General features: G+C 44.1%; 1 protein-coding gene across 1 annotated transcript in view; it reads right to left on the bottom strand.

The window, feature by feature from the left end:
* Positions 1–22,948, bottom strand: part of FAT4 (FAT atypical cadherin 4) — a 161,930-nt gene that overhangs the window by 33,549 nt on the left and 105,433 nt on the right. Inside the window, exons 7-9 of the mRNA XM_068168664.1 lie at positions 13,108–13,288; positions 8,696–8,946; positions 488–4,837 (exon numbers count right to left, since the gene is read on the bottom strand). Of these exons, the coding sequence (XP_068024765.1) occupies positions 488–4,837; positions 8,696–8,946; positions 13,108–13,288 (4,782 nt within the window). The remainder of the gene's footprint in view (positions 1–487; positions 4,838–8,695; positions 8,947–13,107; positions 13,289–22,948) is intronic.

The raw sequence follows: 22,948 nt of genomic DNA, 5'->3' as shown, positions 1-22,948 counted from the left end.
CCTGAAGCCATTTCCTACCACTTGTTACTTGGGCAGTTGCAGGAAGAAAGAAGGTCTTCCCTCAGCCTCCTTTTCTCCAAATGGAATGATCCCAGTTCCCTCAGATGTTTCTTATAAAACTTGTTCTTTAGACCCTTTACCACTTTTTTTGCCCTTCTTTTGACACACTCCAGTACCTCAATGTCCTCCTGGCAGCGTGGAGCCTCAAACTGAACCCTCTATTTAGTAAATCAAAATAGCTCTTGTAAAAATCTTTCTGTTCCAATGCAAATCTGTTAAGTGAGATTTGCCTGAGGGCAGAGCTAAAATAAACCAACACTGTGGACACTTAAGTCATCTAAGTTTTCATAACCAAAAATACCTCATTTTGCATGACCTCTTTACCTATTGGACACGTTCGTATTCAGACAATCTTGTAGCAAAAAGGCAGTTTCCACCCTCCTTCCATCTCTTCTGGACTGTAAGATACAGAGAAGCAAAAGCATACCTGTATAGCCAGTTTTACAGACACAGCTGAAGCTTCCTGGGAAGTTCTGGCAGGCAGCACCATTTCTGCACGGGTGTGAAAGGCACTCGTTGACATCCCTCTCACAGGCTATGCCAGTGAAGCCCTCTGGGCAACTGCATGAGAAGCCTCCGACCAAGTTGTGGCAAGTCCCATCGTTGTGGCAGGGAGAAGGGAGGCATTCGTCGATGTCCGTCTCGCACAGACTCCCATCGTAACCCGGCATGCACCTGCACACGAAGGGACGCAGTGGCTCATTGGCCACGATGATGACAGGGACACTCTCGTGACTCTTCAGAGCTGGGCTTACCGCCAGCCTCCTCAGGCAGCTCCCTCCATTCTGGCAGGGGTTCTGCAGACACCAGTCATGGTCCACAGCCTCGATCCGCACCCCGCTTTGGCGGAAGAGGACGTCCTTGATGCTCTCAAAGAAGGTGGCCACGCCGCTGGGGCTCACGTACTGGCTGTTGCCGCGTTTGACGGCTGCCATCAGGAAGGTGTGGTTGCTCTCCTCGTACAGCCCATAGAGCTGGATGGCAGTGCCCAGTCCCGTCAGCTGGGAGCTGGCAATGCGCAAGAAGTGGAGATAGTGATTGGTGAGGAAATCGCGCACGCTGGGGGCGCTCAGACGGAGGAGGATGCTGTTGTCAATGGTGGCGTTGACGAAGCCTGAGAAGAAAATTCGGATGCTGCTGGTGACAGCACCGTGCAAGCCATCGTTGCTGAGGACAGCCAGGTCAAATGTGCCATCCGTAGACCTTGCCTGTGAGTATAGCTCGCAGGTACCCCCAGGAATGCTGAAGAGGCTAGTGACTCCTGAGGTAAGGGAGCACTGGAAGCTGTCTAGCACATCTGGATCTTGTGGTTTTACATTGCCCAAAATTCCGCCTGGGAAGAGGTTGCCATAATAGTGAACAAAGATTTCTACTGTTCGGGGCTGTGATGGGTTGTCGTTTTGGTCTATTACCTTGATCTGCACAGTTCCTGTGGAAGACATCTGAGGAACACCAGAGTCTCTTGTAATCACCGACAGGTAAAATTCGCTGATTTGCTCTCTGTCGATCTCTCTTGTTGTTGTCAGCACACCAGTGGTGCTAAGGCTGAAGTAGCTGGTTGCAGGGCCAGTGCTGAGCAAGTAATACGTGAAGGGACCTTGGTTTGGAGGGAGGTCAGGATCTGATGACTGCAGGGTCATCACAAGAGTCCCTGCACGGTTATTCTCCATGACTTCTCCTTGGCTGGTAGACAAGGTAGGGCCATTGTCATTGATATCTTCCAAAGTTACCACTAAAGAGGCACTTCCTGTAGCAGATGGCGTTCCTGAATCAACGGCCAGCACAGACAGATTGTACACAGGCAGAGTTTCTCGGTCCAGCTCTGCAGTGACTGTCACCTGTCCTGTCTGTGGGTTGATGGAAAAGGCACTGTTGTCATTGCCAGACCCAATGAAATAGGAAAACCTGCTCCAGCTAGGGACAGAATCTGAATCAAAGGCACTCACAAATGTGACATGGGTTCCTGGAGGAACACCCTCACTGATTTGTATATTGTAGGCTCCTAAGGTAAAAACAGGGGGATCATTGGCATCCAGCACAGTGACATTGACAGTTACTTCATCTATATCTGCACCACGAATGCTGCCCAAGTTTTTTGCCAGGACTTTCAAAGAGATTCGTTCTTCTTTTTCTCTGTCAAGAGGTCCTGAAACGTAGATCTGTCCACTTTTCTGATCTATCTGGAAGCCCTTTTTTCTGCTGTTGCCAAAGATAAGGTAGTGGACTTCTCCATCTGTTCCCATATCACGATCGCTTGCAAAAACTTCACCTACAACAGTACCTTTGGGGGCTGCCTCAGAAACTTCAAAGTAATAAAGCTTGGACACAAAACGTGGCACATACTCATTTGTCCCTTCTAATTGGATGTTGACATTAGCAAAGCTGCACCTCTCTTCATCTGGAACATTAAAAGCCTTTACAGTTAAATGGTAACTTTGCTTTGTTTCATAATCTAAAAATCCCTGAGTGGTGATGGTTCCTGTATTGGGGTCGATGACAAAGAGGTCACTATCTGAGGACTGAAGAGCATACGCAATCACAGCATTAAGTCCAGAGTCAGCATCAGTGGCATTTAAACGAATAACAGTTGTTCCACTGGGGGCATTTTCTAACACACTGGGAAAGTAGTCCTCAGGGTTGAATGCTGGAGAGTTATCATTCACATCAACGACATTAATGGTGACACTGCAGTAACCTGTTCTGGCCACCCATCCTCCATCTGTGGCAGTAACAACCAGTTCGTGCTTTTGGTGTGACTCAAAATCAAGTGGTTTTGCTAGTGTCAGTGTACCTGTAGTTGTGTTAATAGCAAAGATGCCAGCCTCATTCCCAGAGGAAATATTGTATCTGATTAACCCATTCATAGCTGCATCTCTGTCTCGGGCTGAAACTGTCCTGACCACTGTTCCAACAGAGTGACTCTCTGGGATGGTTACACTCATACGGCTTTGAGAAAACTCAGGTGTGTGGTAGTTTTCCTCTGTTACTACTATTTCAACAGCTACCTCAGATGAGAGTGGAGGATTACCTTTATCCTTTGCTTTCACTTTAAATAGGAAGTTTTTGTTCAAGTCAGCCATTAGTGAAGATGAGACAGAAATCCAGCCCGTACTTCTGTCCAGCCTGAACTTATTAGTTTTGCTTTCCTCAGAGATAAAGTACTCCACTTCAGAATTCAAGCCGAAGTCTTTCTCATCCACTGCAGTAACTTTGATTAAGTTTGTACCAACCCTCACATTCTTAGTAACAGGAGTAAAGTATTTAGGAGCGAGGAACAGCGGCGCGTTGTCGTTGCTGTCTACTATGTTAATGGTGACGGTTGTCTCACTCATTAATGGAGGGCTGCCTCGGTCTGAAGAAGTAACGATGAAGCTGTGCCGGTTGATGTTGACATTGCTTGAACCACTGGAGTTTTGGTACCTTAAATACTGCTTGTTGAAAATTACCCCTGTGGTTGCATTAATTCGGAAGAACTCAGACTGGGATTTTAAGAAGTAGAAGACTTGGCCGTTTGACCCTTCATCAGGATCAGTAGCTGAAACTTGGGTGACCTTCAATCCAACCCCAGGAAGCTCAGGGCACTCCAGGTAATAGGATGGCTTTGTAAATCGTGGGGCATTGTCATTGACATCTGTGACAAATATAGTGACATCTGTGCTCACTGTCCACCCAGAGTCGTGTGCAGAGACTCTGATTCTGTAGCGGTCTGTGTCCTCCCTGTTTAGTGGTCTGCTGACAGTGATGTCCCCGGTGCTGGGATTTATGGTAAATGGGAGACTTGTATCCCTTATGGAATACCTACTGACTGCATTCACCCCGATATCTTCATCTGACGTCGTGACTTGGGTTACTGTAAAACCCAGAGGTGCATTTTCAGGCACGGAAGCACTGAATATCTGGGAAAACCTTGGAGCATTGTCATTTTCATCTAAAATATTAATGATAACTTTGACGGTTGTGCTCTGGAGCGGGGTGCCTTTATCTGAAGCTTTTATGGTTAGCATGTATCGAGACAGTTTCTCCCTGTCCAAGGGCCTGACACTTCTGATCTCACCAGTGGCTCGATTGATACTGAAACTATTTTCTGTATTGCCCTCAATTATTTCATAATCTAGCTGTCCATTCAGACCACTGTCCCTGTCGACCGCAGCCACAGTCAGTATCCTCCGTGGGGACAGGTTCTCCACTATTTCTGCAATGAAGGGGTCTTGCTCAAACACTGGTGCATTATCGTTGATGTCTATCACCGTCACTTCTAGTTTCTTATACGAGGAGTAGGGAGGAAAGCCTGTGTCTCTGGCCTCAATCCAAACCACATATTTCTGTATGGCTTCAAAATCTAAAGCCCGTCCAATGGAAAGCTGTCCTGTTGCCTGGTCGACCAGAAAGGTGCTACCCAGGTTACCACTGGCGATGTAGTAAGACAAGGAGCCTCCTCTGGCTGAAGAGCCAGAGACAGTGGTGACAAGCGTGCCAACTGCTTGGTTTTCAGGGAAGGCGAAGGTCTCCTGATCCGCCTGAACACGAGGAAATTCTGCTTTGTTCACGAACCTCACAGTGACGGTTGTGGAGTCTATCTTGGGGTACCGGCCGCCGTCCCTCACGTGAACAGAAATGGTGAGTTCAGACTCCCCTGCCAGCGGGTTTGCAGCCAGGATCGCCCCCCTGGCTGGATCAATGTGGAATTTCTCAGAGTTCTTCCCCACAAGGGAATAATGGAGCTCCGCGTTGGATCCAGCATCCGCATCGGTGACAGTGACAGCAAACACGAATGAACCTGAAACAGAGAACGAGGTTAGGGCATATCTTTAATGAATGTGCCAGCTGCACAAGGCTGCAGAAGGCTGATGCCACCTTTTCACTCAGACGCATGTCCTGGAGCAGTGTGCTCTTCCTTACACTCTGTTCTTTTTTCCCCCCAAGATGACAGTGTGTGAGGCCACAAGACTTGGACATGGACAAAAACAATGTGGGTTTGAAAAGGAGGTCACAGTGCATTCAGAGAAATGCATGTACAAAAGAGAGCAGAATCACAGAATGGTTTGGCTTGGATGACCTTTCAATCCCCCTGCAGTGAGCATCTTCAACTAGATCAGGTTGCTCAGATCCCCTGTCCAGCATGACCTTGAGTATTTCCAGGGATGGGGTTTCTACCACCTCTCTGGGAAACCTGTGCCAGGGTTTTATCACCCTCAGCATGATTTATATTTTTTACCTTATAGCCAGGCTAAATCTCTCCTTATTCTGTCACAATGGGCCCTGCTAAAAAGATCACCCTCATCTTTGTTATAGGCCTCCTTTAAGTACTGAAGGGCCAGAGGTCTCCCTGGAACCTTCTCTCCAGGCTGAACAGCCCCAACTCTCAGCTTTTCTTCACAGCAGAGGTCTTTCATCCCTCTGATCATTTTCGTGGCCTCTTCTGGACATGCTCCAACATCTCCATGCCCTTCTTCTGCTGAGAACTCCAGAGCTGGACACAGTACTCCAGGTAGGGTCTCAAATCTAATATAATGCATGCTATGTCTTTCAAATTTGACACTGTCCAACCAATTTGCAAAACACTCAGCTGATGTATTACTGGTACCAAAAGCTAGAAAACAGCCACTCCTGTACAAAAATCGTGCTGTTTTCAGCCTCTTAAGGCAAAATCATTTACAGGCCAGAATGACTTTGACAGCATCCCCTTAAAACTATACTTCATGTCACTATTTGTCATGTGCAATGATTTGTATTCCAGAGGGAGGAATATTTAGACAAGAACTGTATTCAAATCCTTGTGAAAAAGGTTTAAAACAAATAAGATTTCTGCCTCAGTTAAGCATATTATATTATTAATTATTATTATTATTATTACTAGTTCTGCCTTTTAAACTTGATGAAAGCTAACAAGGAAATGAAGCTTTTTCTTTCAAACTGCACACCAGCTATTCTGTGATTGGAATGAAAACAAAGGTCCTGATCAAGTTACAAGGGTTTGTTCATTTTCTTTTTTTTTTGGGGGGGGGGGGTTTGAAATATTCAAGATAGTGTATATTGGCTTACAACAAACTTTGTTTTGCTTTTTAATAGACACCAGGCTTGCTAGCAACCTCATTGTCAACAACCTTTCAAATTAAAGTGACAAGATATTAACATTTCCTTTGAAATGAAAGTGAGCTATCAGCCAAGGAAGCTGCGAATAAAAAGTGCATTCATCCCTAGATTTTTTGCCAAGTTAAAACCAGATTAAACACAGCTTAGATTTTCTATATGTTTCTAGTCATAAAGTGTTTTGGACAAAAAGCATTCAAAAAGATATCACCAGAAAACTTACAATCATAGAACCAATAAGGTTGGAAAAGACCTCAGAGATCATGAAGTCCAACCTGTCACCCAACACCTCATGACTACTAAACCATGGCACCAAGTGCCACATCCAATTCCCTCTTGAACACCTCCAGGGACAGTGACTCCACCACCTCCCTGGGCAGCACATTCCAATGGCTAACAACTCTCTCTGGGAAGAACTTTCTCCTCACCTCAAGCCTAAACTTCCCCTGGCACAGCTTGAGACTGTGCACTCTTGTTCTGGTGATGATTGCCTGGGAGAAGAGACCAACCCCCACATGGCTACAACCTCCCTGCAGGGAGTTGGAGAGAGCAAGAAGGTCTCCCCTGAGCCTCCTCTTCTCCAGGCTAAACTATCCCAGCTCCCTCAGCCTCTCCTCATATAGGGCTTGTGCTCAAGGCCTCTCCCCAGCCTTGTTGCCCTTCTCTGGACACATTCAAGAGTCTCAATATCCTTCTTAAATTGAGAGGCCCAGAACTGCACTCAGTACTCAAGGTGTGGCCTAACCAGTGCTGAGTACAGTGGCACAATGACTTCCCTGCTCCTGCTGGCCACACTATTCCTGATGCAGGCCAGGATGCCATTGGCCTTCTTGACCATCTGGGCACACTGCTGGCTCATGTTCAGCAGGCTGTCAAGCAGTAACTTGAGTTAAACCTGTGTACTCCTCAGAAGTGAATTTAAAGAAAGGCCCCTAAAAGAGCCCCACAAAGGCACTGTGCTCTAGTCAGGCTGCAGAAAGATTCACCAAGGCCATAATAAAATAATTTCATAATGTTGTTCTGGAAACAAGGGAAGAAACGTAAACAAATTTATTCTTCCATAAAAAGGAGAAGTATTTGCAATTGTTTAGAATTTAGAAAGAAAATCCAAGACATGGAAATAAGCCCTTTTTTTTTTTTTTTTTTTTAAATATGTTTTAATTCTTTTAGAGGAAATTTTGTTTTGTGAACTGTTTGTCTTGGAATCCTCCCTGCAGGATCACACATCCACGTACGTGCCCGCACGTGAAAACACATAGCGCTTCCACAGCCAACCTGCGCTTTGCTGCACAGCCACTGCACTGTGCAGAACACAGTAACCTCATTGTAAATTTGGTGATCATCTTATAAAATCCTTTTACTCTTTGGAGATAGTAAAGGACCCAGTATTAGTTTATTTGAAGTCCTGGAGGGCAAAATAAAAGCCCAGCAACTCAAACCAGCAGAATGCTTCAGCAAATTCTCTCCATCCTCATGCCAATGCACGTAGTCTTCCCCTCTTTCCCCTTGCCATGCCAGTTCTACAAATGGGAAATATTAGTATTTTGGATGTGCTCATTTCTAATGTATTTATTTATCAGGTCTGCTTAAACGTAAACTGACTCAGAAGTGAATTCCTGCATCGAGTGAAGTTACTTTAATTTGGCTGTAGGTTCCACAAAAGGAAAGTTGCTCCTTGGCCCTATATTTATTTAAGTTTACTTCACCATTTGGCCCAAGGAAAGGCAATGTAGTTTGCATCTGGTAGAGATATGGCCTTGTGGGAAGTAATTGACACAATCCTCTGTAAAAATTGCCCAGAGCAGAAAACAAACATCTACATGCAGGAGACATTCAGAGAGGGGAAAAAAAAAGCAGCCATTGCCTTCCTAATTCTAGCAAAATAATGTAATGACTTATTTGAGTGGATGCTCACTTCCACTATGTCTTCCATATATCACAGCAGGAAAATAATTGAATTTGGATGGAAGGAACAAACTGAAAACAACTGCCAAACTGTGGGTGCTATATTGAGCCTTGCCATTATTCATTCCCATGCAACAGAAATACAACAAAACCTGGAGAACAGCTGCAGAGGAACATCTCACAAACATTTATAGTATCATAGTATCATAGTATCATTCAGGGTTGGAAGGGACCACAAGGATCATCTAGTTTCAACCCCCCTGCCATGGGCAGGGACACCCCACACTAGATCAGGCTGGACAGAGCCTCATCCAGCCTGCTCTTAAACACCCCCAGGGACGGGGCCTCGACCACCTCCCTGGACAACACATTCCAGGGTTTCACCACTCTCATGGTGAAGAACCTCCTCCTCACATCTAGCCTGAATCTCCCCATCTCCAGCTTCATTCCATTCCCCCTAGTCCTATCACTACCTGAGATCCTGAGAAGTCCTTCCCCAGCCTTCCTGTAGGCCCCCTTCAGATACTGGAAGGCCACAATTAGGTCACCTCGGAGCCTTCTCTTCTGCAGACTTATGGCATAGCTTTGCCTTCTGCTAAGATATCTGAGATATCCCAAGCGCTGCCACTGATCAAGTTACCTGAAGTCGTGGGTGATGGCACATGAGTGACGTAGGGATGGTGTTGAAATTTGGGTGGGTTGTCGTTGACGTCCGCAACGGAGACAAGCACGCTGGTGGAACTGGAGAGAGCCTCGGGGAAGCCCCCGTCGCTTGCCACGACCACCAGAGTGTAGTTCTCCCTCACCTCTCGATCGAGGAGAGCACTGGTGATGATCTGTCCTGTTGATGGGTTGATTGTGAATTGCGAATTGCCACCAGTAAGCCGATAGCTGGTCGAAAGAAAAAACAAGGAAGACTGTGATCACTGTTTCCTAAGGGAGCTTGCTGCCTTAAGGCAACAATTTTCTACACTCTTCAGACCATCATGCAGATGGGTAACATGGATGCCCATGGATTTTCTCCTATCTGTCCACCTGTCTTCACCTTTTTTCTGTTCCATATTCCAAGATCTGTCATTAATGACATTTCTGGTGCTTCTCAAATGTAGCTTGATAGATTTCTTGTGTCCATACAGAACAAGTCTCAATGATATGGGAATCACAGAATGATTTGAGTTGGAAGGAACCTTAAAGATCATCCAGTTTCCCTCTACTCTGCTCTTGTGAGACCCCACCTGGAGCACTGCATCCAGTTCTGGTGCCTGCAGCATAACAGGGACATTAAATTGATGGATTTGGTCCAGAGGAGGGCTGGAGAACCTCCCCTATGGGGACAGACTGAGAGAGTTGGGGCTGTTCAGCCTGGAGAAAAGGTGGCTCCAGGGAGTCCTTAGAGCAGCCTTCTAGTACCTGAAGCAGGAGAGCCGGGGAGAGACCCCTTACTTGGGCTAGTAGTGACAGGATGAAAGGGAACAGTTTTAAGGTCCTTTCCAACCCAATCCATTCTATGAATCTACAAATCTAGTTGGGCAGTGACACCTTCCACTAGACAATGTTGCTCAAAGCCTTATCCAACCTGACCTTTGGTTAACATTGTATTTTTTGTTAATTCAGATAATGGGTTTTCTACAAAACAAAGGAAACAAAAGGTGGCTTAAATGAATAATTCAGATACAGAATGTTATAACTCCAACCAAACCAAGCACAGCTGTGATTAACATTGCTTCTTCAGAGAAGCCTGATGCAGCACAGTTAGCAGCTTTTCTGAGGAGTATGATTCTGTGAACAATTCAGAGGAAAATGGCTTTTAAGACAGAAAGCAATACTCCCTTCACCTTTTTTTAAATCAGAACAGTTTATGACAGAGTAATAACAAAGGCCAGAAGCTTTACCTAGAGGACTGACAGCCAGCCTGTGTAATAAGCTGTGGCAACTTCTCCTGCTCAGTCATTAATTGCTACAGAATGCCATGAGCATTCTTTAATTGCTTAATTATGACATAATATGATGGCCATATGTGATTATTCTCCAGCCACAGCAATGTGCATCTAGGGTGGAAAGAATGTGCACAAAGCCACTTAAATCTCCCTAAATACCAGCAGGCAAACTTCATCTGTGATGTGCAGTATTTTAACCCCGTGTGAGGTGATGCAGAAGATGAAGACTTTCTCTTCTGTCTTTCCACATGCATAGAGCAGCTAATGCTTTAGCTTTGGAAAGATGACATTACAGCCCTCTAAAAAAAGTTGAAAAATAAAGAAGAATAAAGATAAATGAAATTTGCCACAGGACAGTCTGATTTATATCTGAGCATCACTGCATGCAAACCAACTGGACAAGGCAAGCGTGTCCCAGCAGAGTTACCAAAAAAATCTAAATCCAAGCCAAAAAAAAAAAGACCCAAATGAAAAAACAACCCCAAACTCCCAAAACTTCAATGATGACAACTGGCATAAAGACTGCATAAAGACTGCTCAGGTGTGCACTGACTGTAACAACTTTAGAATAGAATAGAACAGAATAAACCTTTATTTAGAATAAACCAAACCAGGTTGGAAGAGACCTTCAAGATCATCGCGTCCAACCCATCAACCAAGCCAAACCACCTAAACAGCTAACCCATGGCACCAAGTACCCCATCAAGTCTCCTCCTGAACACCTCCAATGACGGCGACTCCACCACCTCCCTGGGCAGCCCATTCCAATGGGCAATCAGCCTTTTATAATGACTTTGCAGGTTATGACCAAAAACAGAGAAGAGCAGCTGGCATGTCTGGACGTGGAGGTTCCTTCCAACCCAAACCATTCTATGCTTCTCTGGTTCTATATTTGAGATTTGCATTACTTTGATTGCTGAATCTGGACAAATTCTGTCCAAGTAAAACAAAACATATTCCTGAGTCTAAAAAGTGTAAAACAAAACCTGAAGACTCTTTAAAAATATCTACTTAAAAAAAAAGGAATAAAATAGTTTTATCAACTATTCTACTGCAAAGTACAGAGTGGATGACTAAGACTAATGGCAGAGATATGAAACCAATGCAGCTACACTAAAGAGATCCAAGAGCACCCTGATAATGTCTGATTATGCAATGTGATCACACAATCGTTCCTGCTTTGTATGGATCTCTTTTTTTCTAAAGGAGCTTGCCAGAAGCAGTTTCTTAGGGTAAGAGTGAACAGAACTAAAAGCTTCATTGTTTCACCAATTAATAAAGAGTAATTTTGGAGGCTTTTCAAATATTTAAAGATACCAAAAACATTGAGTATCTATTTGGGGCTTGTAGCTATCTGGAAAGAAAATGAGACAGCATTTTACACACACTTGCTTTGACACAACATAGCTCTGGTTTGTTTTACTTCCTTTTCTTAAAAAGGAAAAAAATAAGTGACAACCACAGGAATATTCTTCTGCACTTTGAAGAGTGAGCTGAGGTGAACTAACAAAAGTAAATCAAGAAGCTACTTTTCTATTCTGTTTTGTGAGTCTGGAAACACAGATGTTTGAAGTCACAATAGTTAAATGTGCCGAGATGAGCGATTAGTAACTAATACGAATCTGCTTTCTATTCCAGTTGCAATAAATCAGTGGATAATCTTCAGCTTGTCACTGCCACTCAGCATCTTCATTACTCTTCTCTGTGAAACTGGGAATAGCCAGTGTTCAGCCCAGTGCCTAGCTGAGCTGCATCAACTGAGCTCTGCAAACCACTTGGCATTTAAAGCAATAATGACACATTCTAGCTTTTTACTGAATGGGATAAATGTTATGCCTTGCCTTGTAAAATTTTCCTTCTAAACTGAAGACATTAACTGAGCACTGATTGACCAAGGAACATACTGGCTTTCAGTGGAAGTTACTGACTACATGACAAGATGTGGAGGCAGCAGCAAGGCAGGTTGTAGCTGCTGTGGACTGTTCAGTGGTCTGCAGCATCTCATGTGAAGTGTGGATTAGCTTGTTGGGTGATAGGACACAGTCTCAAGCTGCACCAGGGGAGGTTTAGGCTGGATGTTAGGAAGAAGTTCTTCACAGAAAGAGTGATTGGCCATTGGAATGGGCTCCCCAGGGAGGTGGTGAAGTCACCATCACTGGAGGTGTTTAAAAAGAGACTGGATGGGGCACTTGGTGCCATGGTTTAGTTGATTAGATAGTGTTGGGTGATAGGGTGGACTTGATGATCTCAAAGGTCTTTTCCAACCTGGTTATTTCTAATCTATTCTATTCTAAATATGGTTGTCTAATTTATTACAAATGCATAGGTCTGGAGAAACAATCATCAGGTTTGAAAAACTATTTAAGGTTCAAAAGCAGACACTGAAGCCTTCCTCAAACATATGTATGCTATTACAAAGTTAACACTGATTTGGTCATACTTATGCAAAAAAGGGTGAAACTGATTTCCAGATTTGCCTAACATAAAAATTAAGGTTTAAAGATGACTGGAGCTGTAAAATACATCCTGCAGTTTTCTCAGGGTGCATGGCTTTGCATGAACATAACTGAAAAAAAGATATTCTGCTACTTAACTGTGCCCCAAAGTCAGCTTTTGCAGCAAATGTGTTTCCTACAGCTGATGCTTGTATATGCATAAGTATTTGATGGCTGTCTATATCCTATTCCTTTCTACAGAGAATCCATACATAAACACTGCAAGCTGAAATGCTTAGTCCATTTATGTTTTGTTGGGTTCTGGGGGTTCTTTCCCCACATTTATTTATTTATTTAATTTTCTCTACCTCTAAACCTCTTGAGGACTACAGCTCTAACCCACTGGCAATTACACTCAGGCAGCAGCTAAATTAATTTGCTTTTCACTTATTAATAGCTAAAATAACACTGCACCTCATCCTTAGCATCACTTAAGAAGCTCATAAACAAGATAAAACAAAGAAGCCCAGATTTGTTGAAATCATTTCTCTGCACAAACACAGCTGTCCTCCTGTGTCTCACAGCTTTATGGAATGTTGGTGATGGACAATGGGGGAAATAGAATAATCCTCAGGCAAGGTATGAGGCAGTATTACATGCAGCAAGAGCAGATGACCTACCTAATAACAGCATTTGTAGAAGCATCAGCATCTGAGGAGTTTACGAGCAAAATATCTGTCCCCGTAGGAGCGTCCTCCGGAACGGTGGCGGAATACACATCAAAGGCGAACGTGGGGACATTGTCATTGACATCATCGACCATGACAGCAATGGTTCCAGTGCCAGTGAGGGCAGGAGATCCTGCGGAAAAGCGGGATGCAGAACGCTAGAGGTTACAAATACCACCATGCTAATCCGAGGTCTGCCAACCTCGATTTGAAGCATAACGCTTGAGCATATCACAGTTCACAGAGCAAGAAAGCCAATTCAACACAGGGGACAAGGTCACATTTGTTTCAAAGGCATCTTGACATAAAGTACAAGTTGAGAAAGGAGGAAGAAAGGAGGAAGAAAGGAGGAAGAAAGGAGGAAGAAAGGAGGAAGAAAGGAGGAAGAAAGGAGGAAGAAAGGAGGAAGAAAGGAGGAAGAAAGGAGGAAGAAAGGAGGAAGAAAGGAGGAAGAAAGGAGGAAGAAAGGAGGAAGAAAGGAGGAAGAAAGGAGGAAGAAAGGAGGAAGAAAGGAGGAAGAAAGGAGGAAGAAAGGAGGAAGAAAGGAGGAAGAAAGGAGGAAGAAAGGAGGAAGAAAGGAGGAAGAAAGGAGGAAGAAAGGAGGAAGAAAGGAGGAAGAAAGGAGGAAGAAAGGAGGAAGAAAGGAGGAAGAAAGGAGGAAGAAAGGAGGAAGAAAGGAGGAAGAAAGGAGGAAGAAAGGAGGAAGAAAGGAGGAAGAAAGGAGGAAGAAAGGAGGAAGAAAGGAGGAAGAAAGGAGGAAGAAAGGAGGAAGAAAGGAGGAAGAAAGGAGGAAGAAAGGAGGAAGAAAGGAGGAAGAAAGGAGGAAGAAAGGAGGAAGAAAGGAGGAAGAAAGGAGGAAGAAAGGAGGAAGAAAGGAGGAAGAAAGGAGGAAGAAAGGAGGAAGAAAGGAGGAAGAAAGGAGGAAGAAAGGAGGAAGAAAGGAGGAAGAAAGGAGGAAGAAAGGAGGAAGAAAGGAGGAAGAAAGGAGGAAGAAAGGAGGAAGAAAGGAGGAAGAAAGGAGGAAGAAAGGAGGAAGAAAGGAGGAAGAAAGGAGGAAGAAAGGAGGAAGAAAGGAGGAAGAAAGGAGGAAGAAAGGAGGAAGAAAGGAGGAAGAAAGGAGGAAGAAAGGAGGAAGAAAGGAGGAAGAAAGGAGGAAGAAAGGAGGAAGAAAGGAGGAAGAAAGGAGGAAGAAAGGAGGAAGAAAGGAGGAAGAAAGGAAGAAGAAAGGAAGAAGAAAGGAAGAAGAAAGGAAGAAGAAAGGAAGAAGGGAAGAAAGGAAGAAGAAAGGAAGAAAGGAAGAAAGGAAGAAGAAAGGAAGAAAGGAAGAAAGGAAGAAGAAAGGAAGAAAGGAAGAAGAAAGGAAGAAAGGAAGAAAGGAAGAAAGGAAGAAAGGAAGAAAGGAAGAAGAAAAAGAGAAGTTATTTTTCTTGCTCCATCTAATTCCAGAAATATTTTGTAATACAAACTCAGTGGAAAAAGATGGTCTTGGAACTGCTCAGAAGCCTTCCTGTAACAGTTAGGATCAATTTGAACATGTGGTTAGCTTTCCTATTTCTCTAAGAGAAGACATTCAAAGGTGGCACACTGACAGCCATGAAGACTCCAGGCCTTAATTTATTTATCCGCAGAACAAATAGAGTGGAAACGGTGGCAAACCCCAGCTCTCCACGTGGATTTTCCACTGCCGGTCATACCCCTGACCTGGGAAGACCTTCTCTGAGCGGGTGAGAAGGTTGCAGCGTCTCCAGCCCCATTCAAATTTGGTTTCTACATGGAAGCAACCATCTATAGCAACAAATAATGCTCACTTGGAAGGGATATTGGCTTATGGGAAATTGGTCTGAACTTATTTAACCTACGGCTTTTGTTCTCCCTGTTATTCCAATACTGAACTCTGATGAGCAGAAATAGCATGTTTATCCATGTGCAATCTCTCTGTGTTTATTCTCTCAGGCTTGTCCTTTGTCAAATCCAAAATAAAAGACAAGGAAGGTTTTTACAAGTTCATGTTAGTTCTGCCAGTCTATTACACTTATGTTCAGCCAACAATTTGCAAGACATCTTATGCTAACCAAAACAAAAGAGATTGGTCCTTTCTTCTAACAGATCGCAACAAAGGAGGAGGAGAGAGTGACAGTGGAGCATAAAACACATGAGTTATGACCCCTTTTACTCACAAGAGAAATTATGACCATGCCTGTTTTACTCAAGATTGTGTTGCTTTCCTCTTGAGTCTCAAACAGATACAACAATTCAGCATTTGCTGGACTGGGAAAAAAGCTCTGATAATGAAATGCTTTGGGCCAGAGACTGTTTCAAGTCCTTGCTGCAAAGCAAGCATATTACATGGAGCTGTCATTTGATGAAACACAGGCACAGCCTCTGTCTGACTGCCCTAGTCCTTCCAACCCAGCAGATGATCAGGGCGCTGCTACCTGAGGTTATTGCTGGACCTCAACTTTAGGAAGGCAGAAGGCTCTTGGGTCTCATGTGGTCCTGACAAGGTGCTCCAGACACCAAGCTCTCGTATAAAAGAAGAAATAATGACCAATTTTCCCACATGTTAACCCTTGCAGCTTGAAGTGCCACACTGCATCATGGGAAGAAGCTTGGAATAGCTTCTGCAAGGGATGGAGTTTCTCCACCGCACTTGCCATTGGACTCAATGATCTTCAAGGCCTTTCCCAACCAAAATGATTCTATAAAATACTTCAAAGTAACATGGCTTAATGTATAAACTGACTGAAGGAAAGAGCTTCCAATTGAAAGGTGATATAAATCTCACAAGGCTGATTTTGGAGCCTGCTGATGGGACGGGATGGATCACGGCGGCGAGGAAAGAAGGTGCAAGCCAAAGAGTATAGCTTTCATGCCTGGCCATGCACAATGGAGGCCTTTCTCTGCTCTAGTCTGAGGTAATTCATTTTGCCAATTAATATACTTCAGCCAGGAAGGTTACATTAAGGCAATAAGTCTGACTCATTTTTTAGCTCTGTTTTTTTTTTCCCCTTCCCAATTTTGTCATTTAGCCAAACACATATAGATAGAAAAGACTGCAAAAGCATTCTTGATTGCTGAAATATTGCCTGTGGAGTGTTTATTATTACTGCATTAAATGAAACACAGTCCTCAGTGCTGTTTGCTGCACGTGTCATCGAGCCCTGGCCTTCCAAACACATCTAATTGACATTCATCTTGCAGCTAATGAAATGAAAACCTGAAAGTTGTAAAGTCTCACAGGTGATTAAACAATTTATATATAATTCAGAAATTAATCTTGGGCAAGTCACATTCACAGCACATCAGGATCACAACTCAGTCTGAAAAAGAAACCTAGCTTGCAGCTAAAACCTGAAGCTCAATTGTTTTAAACGGATTTGCTACCACAAGCTGCAAAATCTACACCATTGATTTATTCACAAAAATGAGCTGCACTGGTTGTGCCTTCAGAGTTAGCCCAGTGCTGGGGTAATGGGAGTAGCTCCAGCACGGCTCTGTATGCTGGCCCATTCTCAACTGGGAGCACTGAGCTCAGGCTCAAGCTTTGCTAGCCACACTCATGGCTCTGGGGAACAGAGGAGAATGGGAAGAACATGCTCATGTCTGCTGGCTTGGACTTACACTAGTAGTAAAATGCTGCAGTGGGCTCATTCTTTCCCCTGCATGGCTATGAAATCTTTGGTCACACAACAGAAATGGCCAAATGGGATGTCAAGTGCAATAGCTGCTTCAGGACTATGGATATTTTGCTCAGGATTACATTGATAGCAGCAGATTTTGACTCATTCATTTACTATCTGAGGAACTTGAATTCGCAGAGTACCAAATGAATGCTCCAAGGGTCAAATCCCAGCCTTTGCCTCAGGCCCCTGTATATTTCATGCCCAAGTCTGCTTCCCTGCTGGATGCACCTACAAGGAACTGTGTGGTGCAGTATAGACATATTTGCCTTAACCTGAGAGAAGTGAATGTACCAGCCAAGGCTGAGCAGCACACTAATAAAATTAGCTAAGGTAATGTAAGTAACTCAGATCTCATTCAGCACTGGCTTGTGGCTCACAGAAACATCCCAGAAGTCCAATATTAATTCAGCTGTTAGTAACATCCCAAGTCACTGCTCTTCAGTTCAAAACCTGAAGTCTTTCTTATTTTACTTAGATGGAAAAACCTCCCAATATTTACATTGGTTTCCTGTCAATGCAGTTACCCCAAATATGGTTTTTTTCCCCTCTAAGTAAAATATCACGTCCACAAATTGACTCTTTTATTCTATTATGCTGAGAGATAAAATTGCAGTTTTAGAGATAAAATTGCAGTTTTAGAGAGTCCTCAAAGCTTTTGTTCGCTTCAGATTAAATGACTTGCTCACATTTCTGCAGTTACTGGGAAATATAAGAAGAGGAAATTACAAATGAAGTAATTTTTGATGGAAAAGCAATAGCTCGGGGCCAAATTCGACCGTCCTCAGTGAACTTTCAAGTGAAAGTTCTGCTTGCATAAGGACCACAGAATTTGGCCCCTGGTAATAAGTAGGCTTCATAAAATGTACATGTCATATTTGTGGTGAGAGAAGTAGTTTCCATGGTTAGGCTGAGTTCCCAGATTTCTTCGTTTTGCTTCGATAGCAAATCTTCCCCTAGTCAGTTATTCCTATTATGCTAGAGCATCATCCCTTCTGGATTCAAACTGCACTTCAGCTCTTGCTTAAATAACTGTAGCAAACTTTCTGTAAACTCTGCAAAAATAGACAAAGACCCAAAGCTACACAAACCTGCTGTACACAGCCACACAAGCCTATTGGTACTCCTACAAACAGCCCTGAGGGCCAGAGCCACAAACCAACCTACGCTTTGCCTTTGGTGAACTTGCATGGAAATGTCTACCAATTTCTCATCATAGTCTGAAATATCTTTATGCAGAAACAGAAACCATTTCTTTGTCAGAAACCTCCTATTTAAAGCATTTCTCTAGTCCTATACTACTAGTAGGTTGCTTCTGAAACCCAGAATACCACATTTCACAAAGGGTTGGGACACCCATGTTGAACAAAAAGCTTTCTAGGAAGGCAGAGGTATGAAAGATTCATCAAATGCACCAGTACAGGTTAGGGGTTGACCTGCTGGAGAGTAGCTCTGCAGAGAAGGACCTTGGAGTCCTGGGTAATAAGAAGTTACCCATGGGACAGCAATGTGCCCTGGTGGCCAAGACGACAGATATACTCGGGTGCATTAAGAAGTGTGTGGCCAGCAGGTCAAGAGAGCTTGTCCTCCCCCTCTACTCAGCCCTAGCTAGACCACATCTGGAATATTGTGTACAACTCTGGGCTCCCCAGCTCAAGAGGGAGAGGGAACTGTCTGAGAGAGTTCAATGGAAAGCTACAAGGATGGTTCAGAGACTGGAGCATGAGGAAAAACTGAGAAACCTGGGGCTTAGTGTGGAGAAAAGAAGGCTGAGAGGAGACTTTATCAGTGTCTGCTAACATACAAATGGTGGCTGTCAGGAGGATGAAGCCAGTCTCTTTTCAGTGATACCATGAGGGGTAATGGATGCAAACTCAGACACAGAAAATCCCATCTCAACATGAGTAAAAACTTCTTTACTGTGAGGGTGATGGAGCAGGCTGCCCAGAGAGGTTGTGGAGTCTCCTTCCCCAGAGATCTTCAAAACCTGCCTGCATGCAGTCCTCTCCAACCTGCCCTAAGTGGTCATGCATTGCAGGAGGGTTGGACTTGATGATCTCTGGAGGTCCCTTCCAACCCCTAGCATTCTGTGATTGAATGATTAATCACCAGAGAACATAAAGCTAACTATATGAACTAAATGGGAGAGATTGGGTTGATGGTTCAGTGAATATCAAATCTTTACAATGTAGAAGAGGATGACAGTAATGTATTATTATTCATATTATTATTTTGAAGTTCCCATCTCTGTGTGCTGTGGTCTGTTTCTATGAACTGAACAGTTTATTTTCTAGGTGACAGCTGTACATATACATTAAGCAGACAGTCCCACAAATGTCCACATGTCATTGTGGAAGTAAAGATTAACCTGGGATAGTGTCAAAATAGTAACACTGAGTTCAGGAGGAAAATTGCTTCCCACGGATGTTCTTCCAGAAAATTAAGCTTTTTGCTTACATCTGCAAGTAAACATGTGTCTGGGGATGAAGAGAAGGAGCAGACCTTGGGAGCCTGCTCCTTGGAGGCCCATGGTGGAGGGTGAGCTACAGGGGGAGGTTACAGGAGGTCACGTCGGGTTCGGTCAGCATTAGGCTTTGGTTCTCTGCATGGGACGTTTTAGGAGGTGACATGAAGAAACAGCCAAGGGGGACCATGGGGCAGCACAGGGGCAGGACTTCACTTGTCCCAACAAGGCAGAACTGGAAAAGACTGACAAACTGGTCTTCTGCCCCATTCACCAATACTTTTTTTTCCAGCTGATTACCACAAAAATATGATGATATTAGAAATGTGTCAGCTGAGAAACAATTATGAGCCTTTTCCCAGCTTTTTCCTCCTCCTATCCAGGAAAAGGAGGGGGTGAAAAATATTGGCTATGCACAGCAATGCAAGTAGAAGAAAAGAAATAATATGCAGGAAGGTGATGCTGGGGAGAAATGCCATTTAACCTGATGATCCCTAATTCTGAAGTGCAGGCTAATGAGCAAAGAAAAGACAATATGTGTTTCTGATTGAATTCACCATAAGTCACTCATTCCCCTAATTTGTGCTAATGCTTCCAAGCCATGAAGTCATCCACAAGGGATGCACCTAAAGAATTCTTTCACTTTTGCCTTGGCCTGCTCATGCACAGTTAGAAGGAACAGCCACCTACTGTCTTCATAGAATTATTTATGTTGGAAAAGGCTTTTATGATCACCACTACAGCATATCCCTCAGCACCACATCTACACATCTTTAAAACACCTTCAGGGATGCTGACTCCACCATTGTGGTGAAGGTATTTTTCCTGACGTTTAATGTAAACCTCCCTCTGCACTTTGAGGCCATTTTCTCTCATCCTATTGTCTCTTGCTTGAGAGAAGAGACAGACCCCCACCTCACTCCAACCTCCTTTCAGGTAGCTGTAGAGAGAAAGAAGGTCTTCCTTCTTCTCCAGGCTAGACAACCCCAGTGCCCTCAGCCACTCCTTGTAAGATTTGTGCTCAAGACCCTTCACCAGCTTCTTGTTCTTCTTTGGCCATTCTCCAGCACCTTTATCTATCCTTGCCCTATGAAACAGGGAAGGTAAGCTGTCTCAGCTCCCTATAATCCCCAAACATATGGCACCACCTGCTCCAGTTGTATGTTCATCTCTGTGCACCCTACCTGGACACAAGGACGAATGAAGAATGAGTAAGAGCCTTCGTGGACTGGAGTAGTAAATGAAAACAGTTGAAGGAAACTTGCAAATCCTTTTACATTCTTCAAGAAGGCTCAGAAAAGATTGGAAATTATCTTGCCTGTGTGGTACTGTGTGGCTCAGAGTAAGTATCAGAAACAGGAGTATGTGTTCAGCACATCATCCATGTATCATCTGAAGCTTTAATGGCTTCTGGGTCTTGTCTGTGCCATGGTTAGCACAGCAGATAGTAAGGGCAACAAGGCTGGGGAGAGGCCTCAAGCATCAGCCCTACAAAGAGAAGCTGAGAGAGCTGGGATTGTTTAGCTGGGAGAAGAGGAGGCTCAGGGGAGACCTTATTGCTGTCTACAACTACCTGAAGGGAGGTTGTAGCCAGGAGGGGGTTGGTCTCTTCTCCCAGGCAACCAGCAGCAGAACAAGAGGACACAGTCTCAAGCTGCACCAGGGGAAGTTTAGGCTTGAGGTGAGGGGAAAGTTTTTCACAGAAGGAGTTGTTTGCCATCAGAAGGGGTTGCCCAGGGAGGTGGTAGAGTCACCATCCCTGGAGGTATTCAAGAGGGTATTGGAGAGGTCTTGGGTGACAGGTTGGACTTGATGATCTTTGAGGTCTTTTCCAACCTTATTGATTCTATGAAATCTTCAAAACTTTTTTTTTGCCAGCTTTAAAACATCAAAATTAAGTGCTAGAAAACTAACAGTAAACCAAAGGAAAAAAACCCTCCTAAAGATACACTTCACTAAAAAGGTAAAAAAAGAAAAAGGGAAGAAAAAACAAAAGAAGGAAAAAACAAAAGAAGGAAAAAAAAAAGAAGGAAAAAAAGAAGGAAAAAAAAAGGAAAAAAAAAAAAAGAAGGAAAAAAAAAAGGAAAAAAAAAGAAGGAAAAAAAAAAGGAGGGGGGATTAAAATAAAATAAAATGAATCTAAATGATGAATTGAAACTTCCACTACAGGCACTTTACCATGTTTTGTGGTAAATTAAACACATCATTATCCTGAAAATTGGAGAGCGATTTAACAGGAAGGGAATTTTTGCTCCACCGAAGTGTGTTGCTTTGCAACAAAGCAGATTTCACTGCTCCAGTCAAACACCCAGTGAATGAGTCCCAGGACTAGAAGCTGTATGTGTTATTACACAGCATTAACTTTTTCACTCAAGTAAACAAGGCCTTTCTCACAATAAAGCAGCCAATCTTTCTAAGTGCATTTAAATGCAGACAGAGTGTGCTGAGCCTCGCACAACTGCTGCGGTTTAAAATAAACGTGGAGCCAGAGGAAGCTGAAATGCACCTAGCTTGCATTATACTTCTGGATTTCCACTGCACACAAAACTGGATTTTCAGTGTGGGTGACCCTAAATTAACTTATTTACTGGGAATAGAAAAGAAAGTGCATATGTGGAATGAGAAAAATCAGTTCTTTTTACAAGATGGCACCGTAAATAGTCATCCTGGCTGGAGATTCATGGATTGCATTGGGTTGGAAGGGACTCCCAAAGGTCATCTAGTCCAGCCCCTCCCTGCAGTTAGCCTACAGGCTGGGGTCAGAGTGGCTAGAGAGCAGCCAGGCAGAGAGGGACCTGCGGGTACTGGTCGATGGTAGGCTGAACATGAGCCTGCAGTGTGTCCAGGCAGCCAAGAAGGCCAATGGCATCCTGGCCTGCATCAGGAACAGTGTAGCCAGCAGGAGCAGGGAGGTCATTCTGCCCCTGTACACTGCACTGGTTAGGCCACACCTCAAATACTGTGTCCAGTTCTGGGCCCCTCAGTTTAGGAAGGATGTTGACTTGCTGGAATGAGTCCAGAGAAGAGCAACAAAGTTGGTGAGGGGTTTGGAACACAAGCCCTATGAGGAAAGACTGAGGGAGAGCTGGGGTTGCTCAGCCTGGAGAAGAGGAGACTCAGGGGTGACCTTATTGCTGTCTACAACTACTTGAAGGGAGGTTGTAGACAGGCGGATGTTGGTCTCTTCTCCCAGGCAGCCAGTACCAGAACAAGAGGACACAGTCTCAGGCTGTGCCAGGGGAGGTTCAGGTTGGATGTTAGGAAGAAGTTCTATACAGAAAGAGTGATTGCCCATTGGAATGGGCTGCCCAAGGAGGTGGTGGAGTCACCATCATTGGAGGTGTTCAGGAGGAGACTTGATGGGGTACTTGGTGCCATGGGTTAGCTGTTTGGGTGGGTTGGATTGGTTGATGGGTTGGACACGATGATCTTGAAGGTCTCTTCCAACCTGGTTTGGTTTATTCTAAATAAAGGTTTATTCAGGGACACCTCCAAGTAGATCAGGCTGCCCAGGGCCACATGGTGTCTGATCTTGAAGGTCTCTGATGGGGCCTCAACTACATCCCTGGGCAATCTCTTTCAGTATTTGGCCACTCATTGTAAAGACCCTCCTCATTACGTTCAACCTAAATCTACCCTGCTCCAGTTT

Source organism: Melanerpes formicivorus, unplaced genomic scaffold (genome assembly GCF_026170545.1).
Source record: "Melanerpes formicivorus ecotype bairdi unplaced genomic scaffold, bMelFor1.0.p_v2 SCAF_150, whole genome shotgun sequence".
In the NCBI taxonomy this organism is placed as follows: domain Eukaryota; kingdom Metazoa; phylum Chordata; class Aves; order Piciformes; family Picidae; genus Melanerpes; species Melanerpes formicivorus.
The sequence above is the reverse complement of the archived record's forward strand: the minus strand, read 5'-3'. Positions and strand labels throughout refer to the sequence as shown.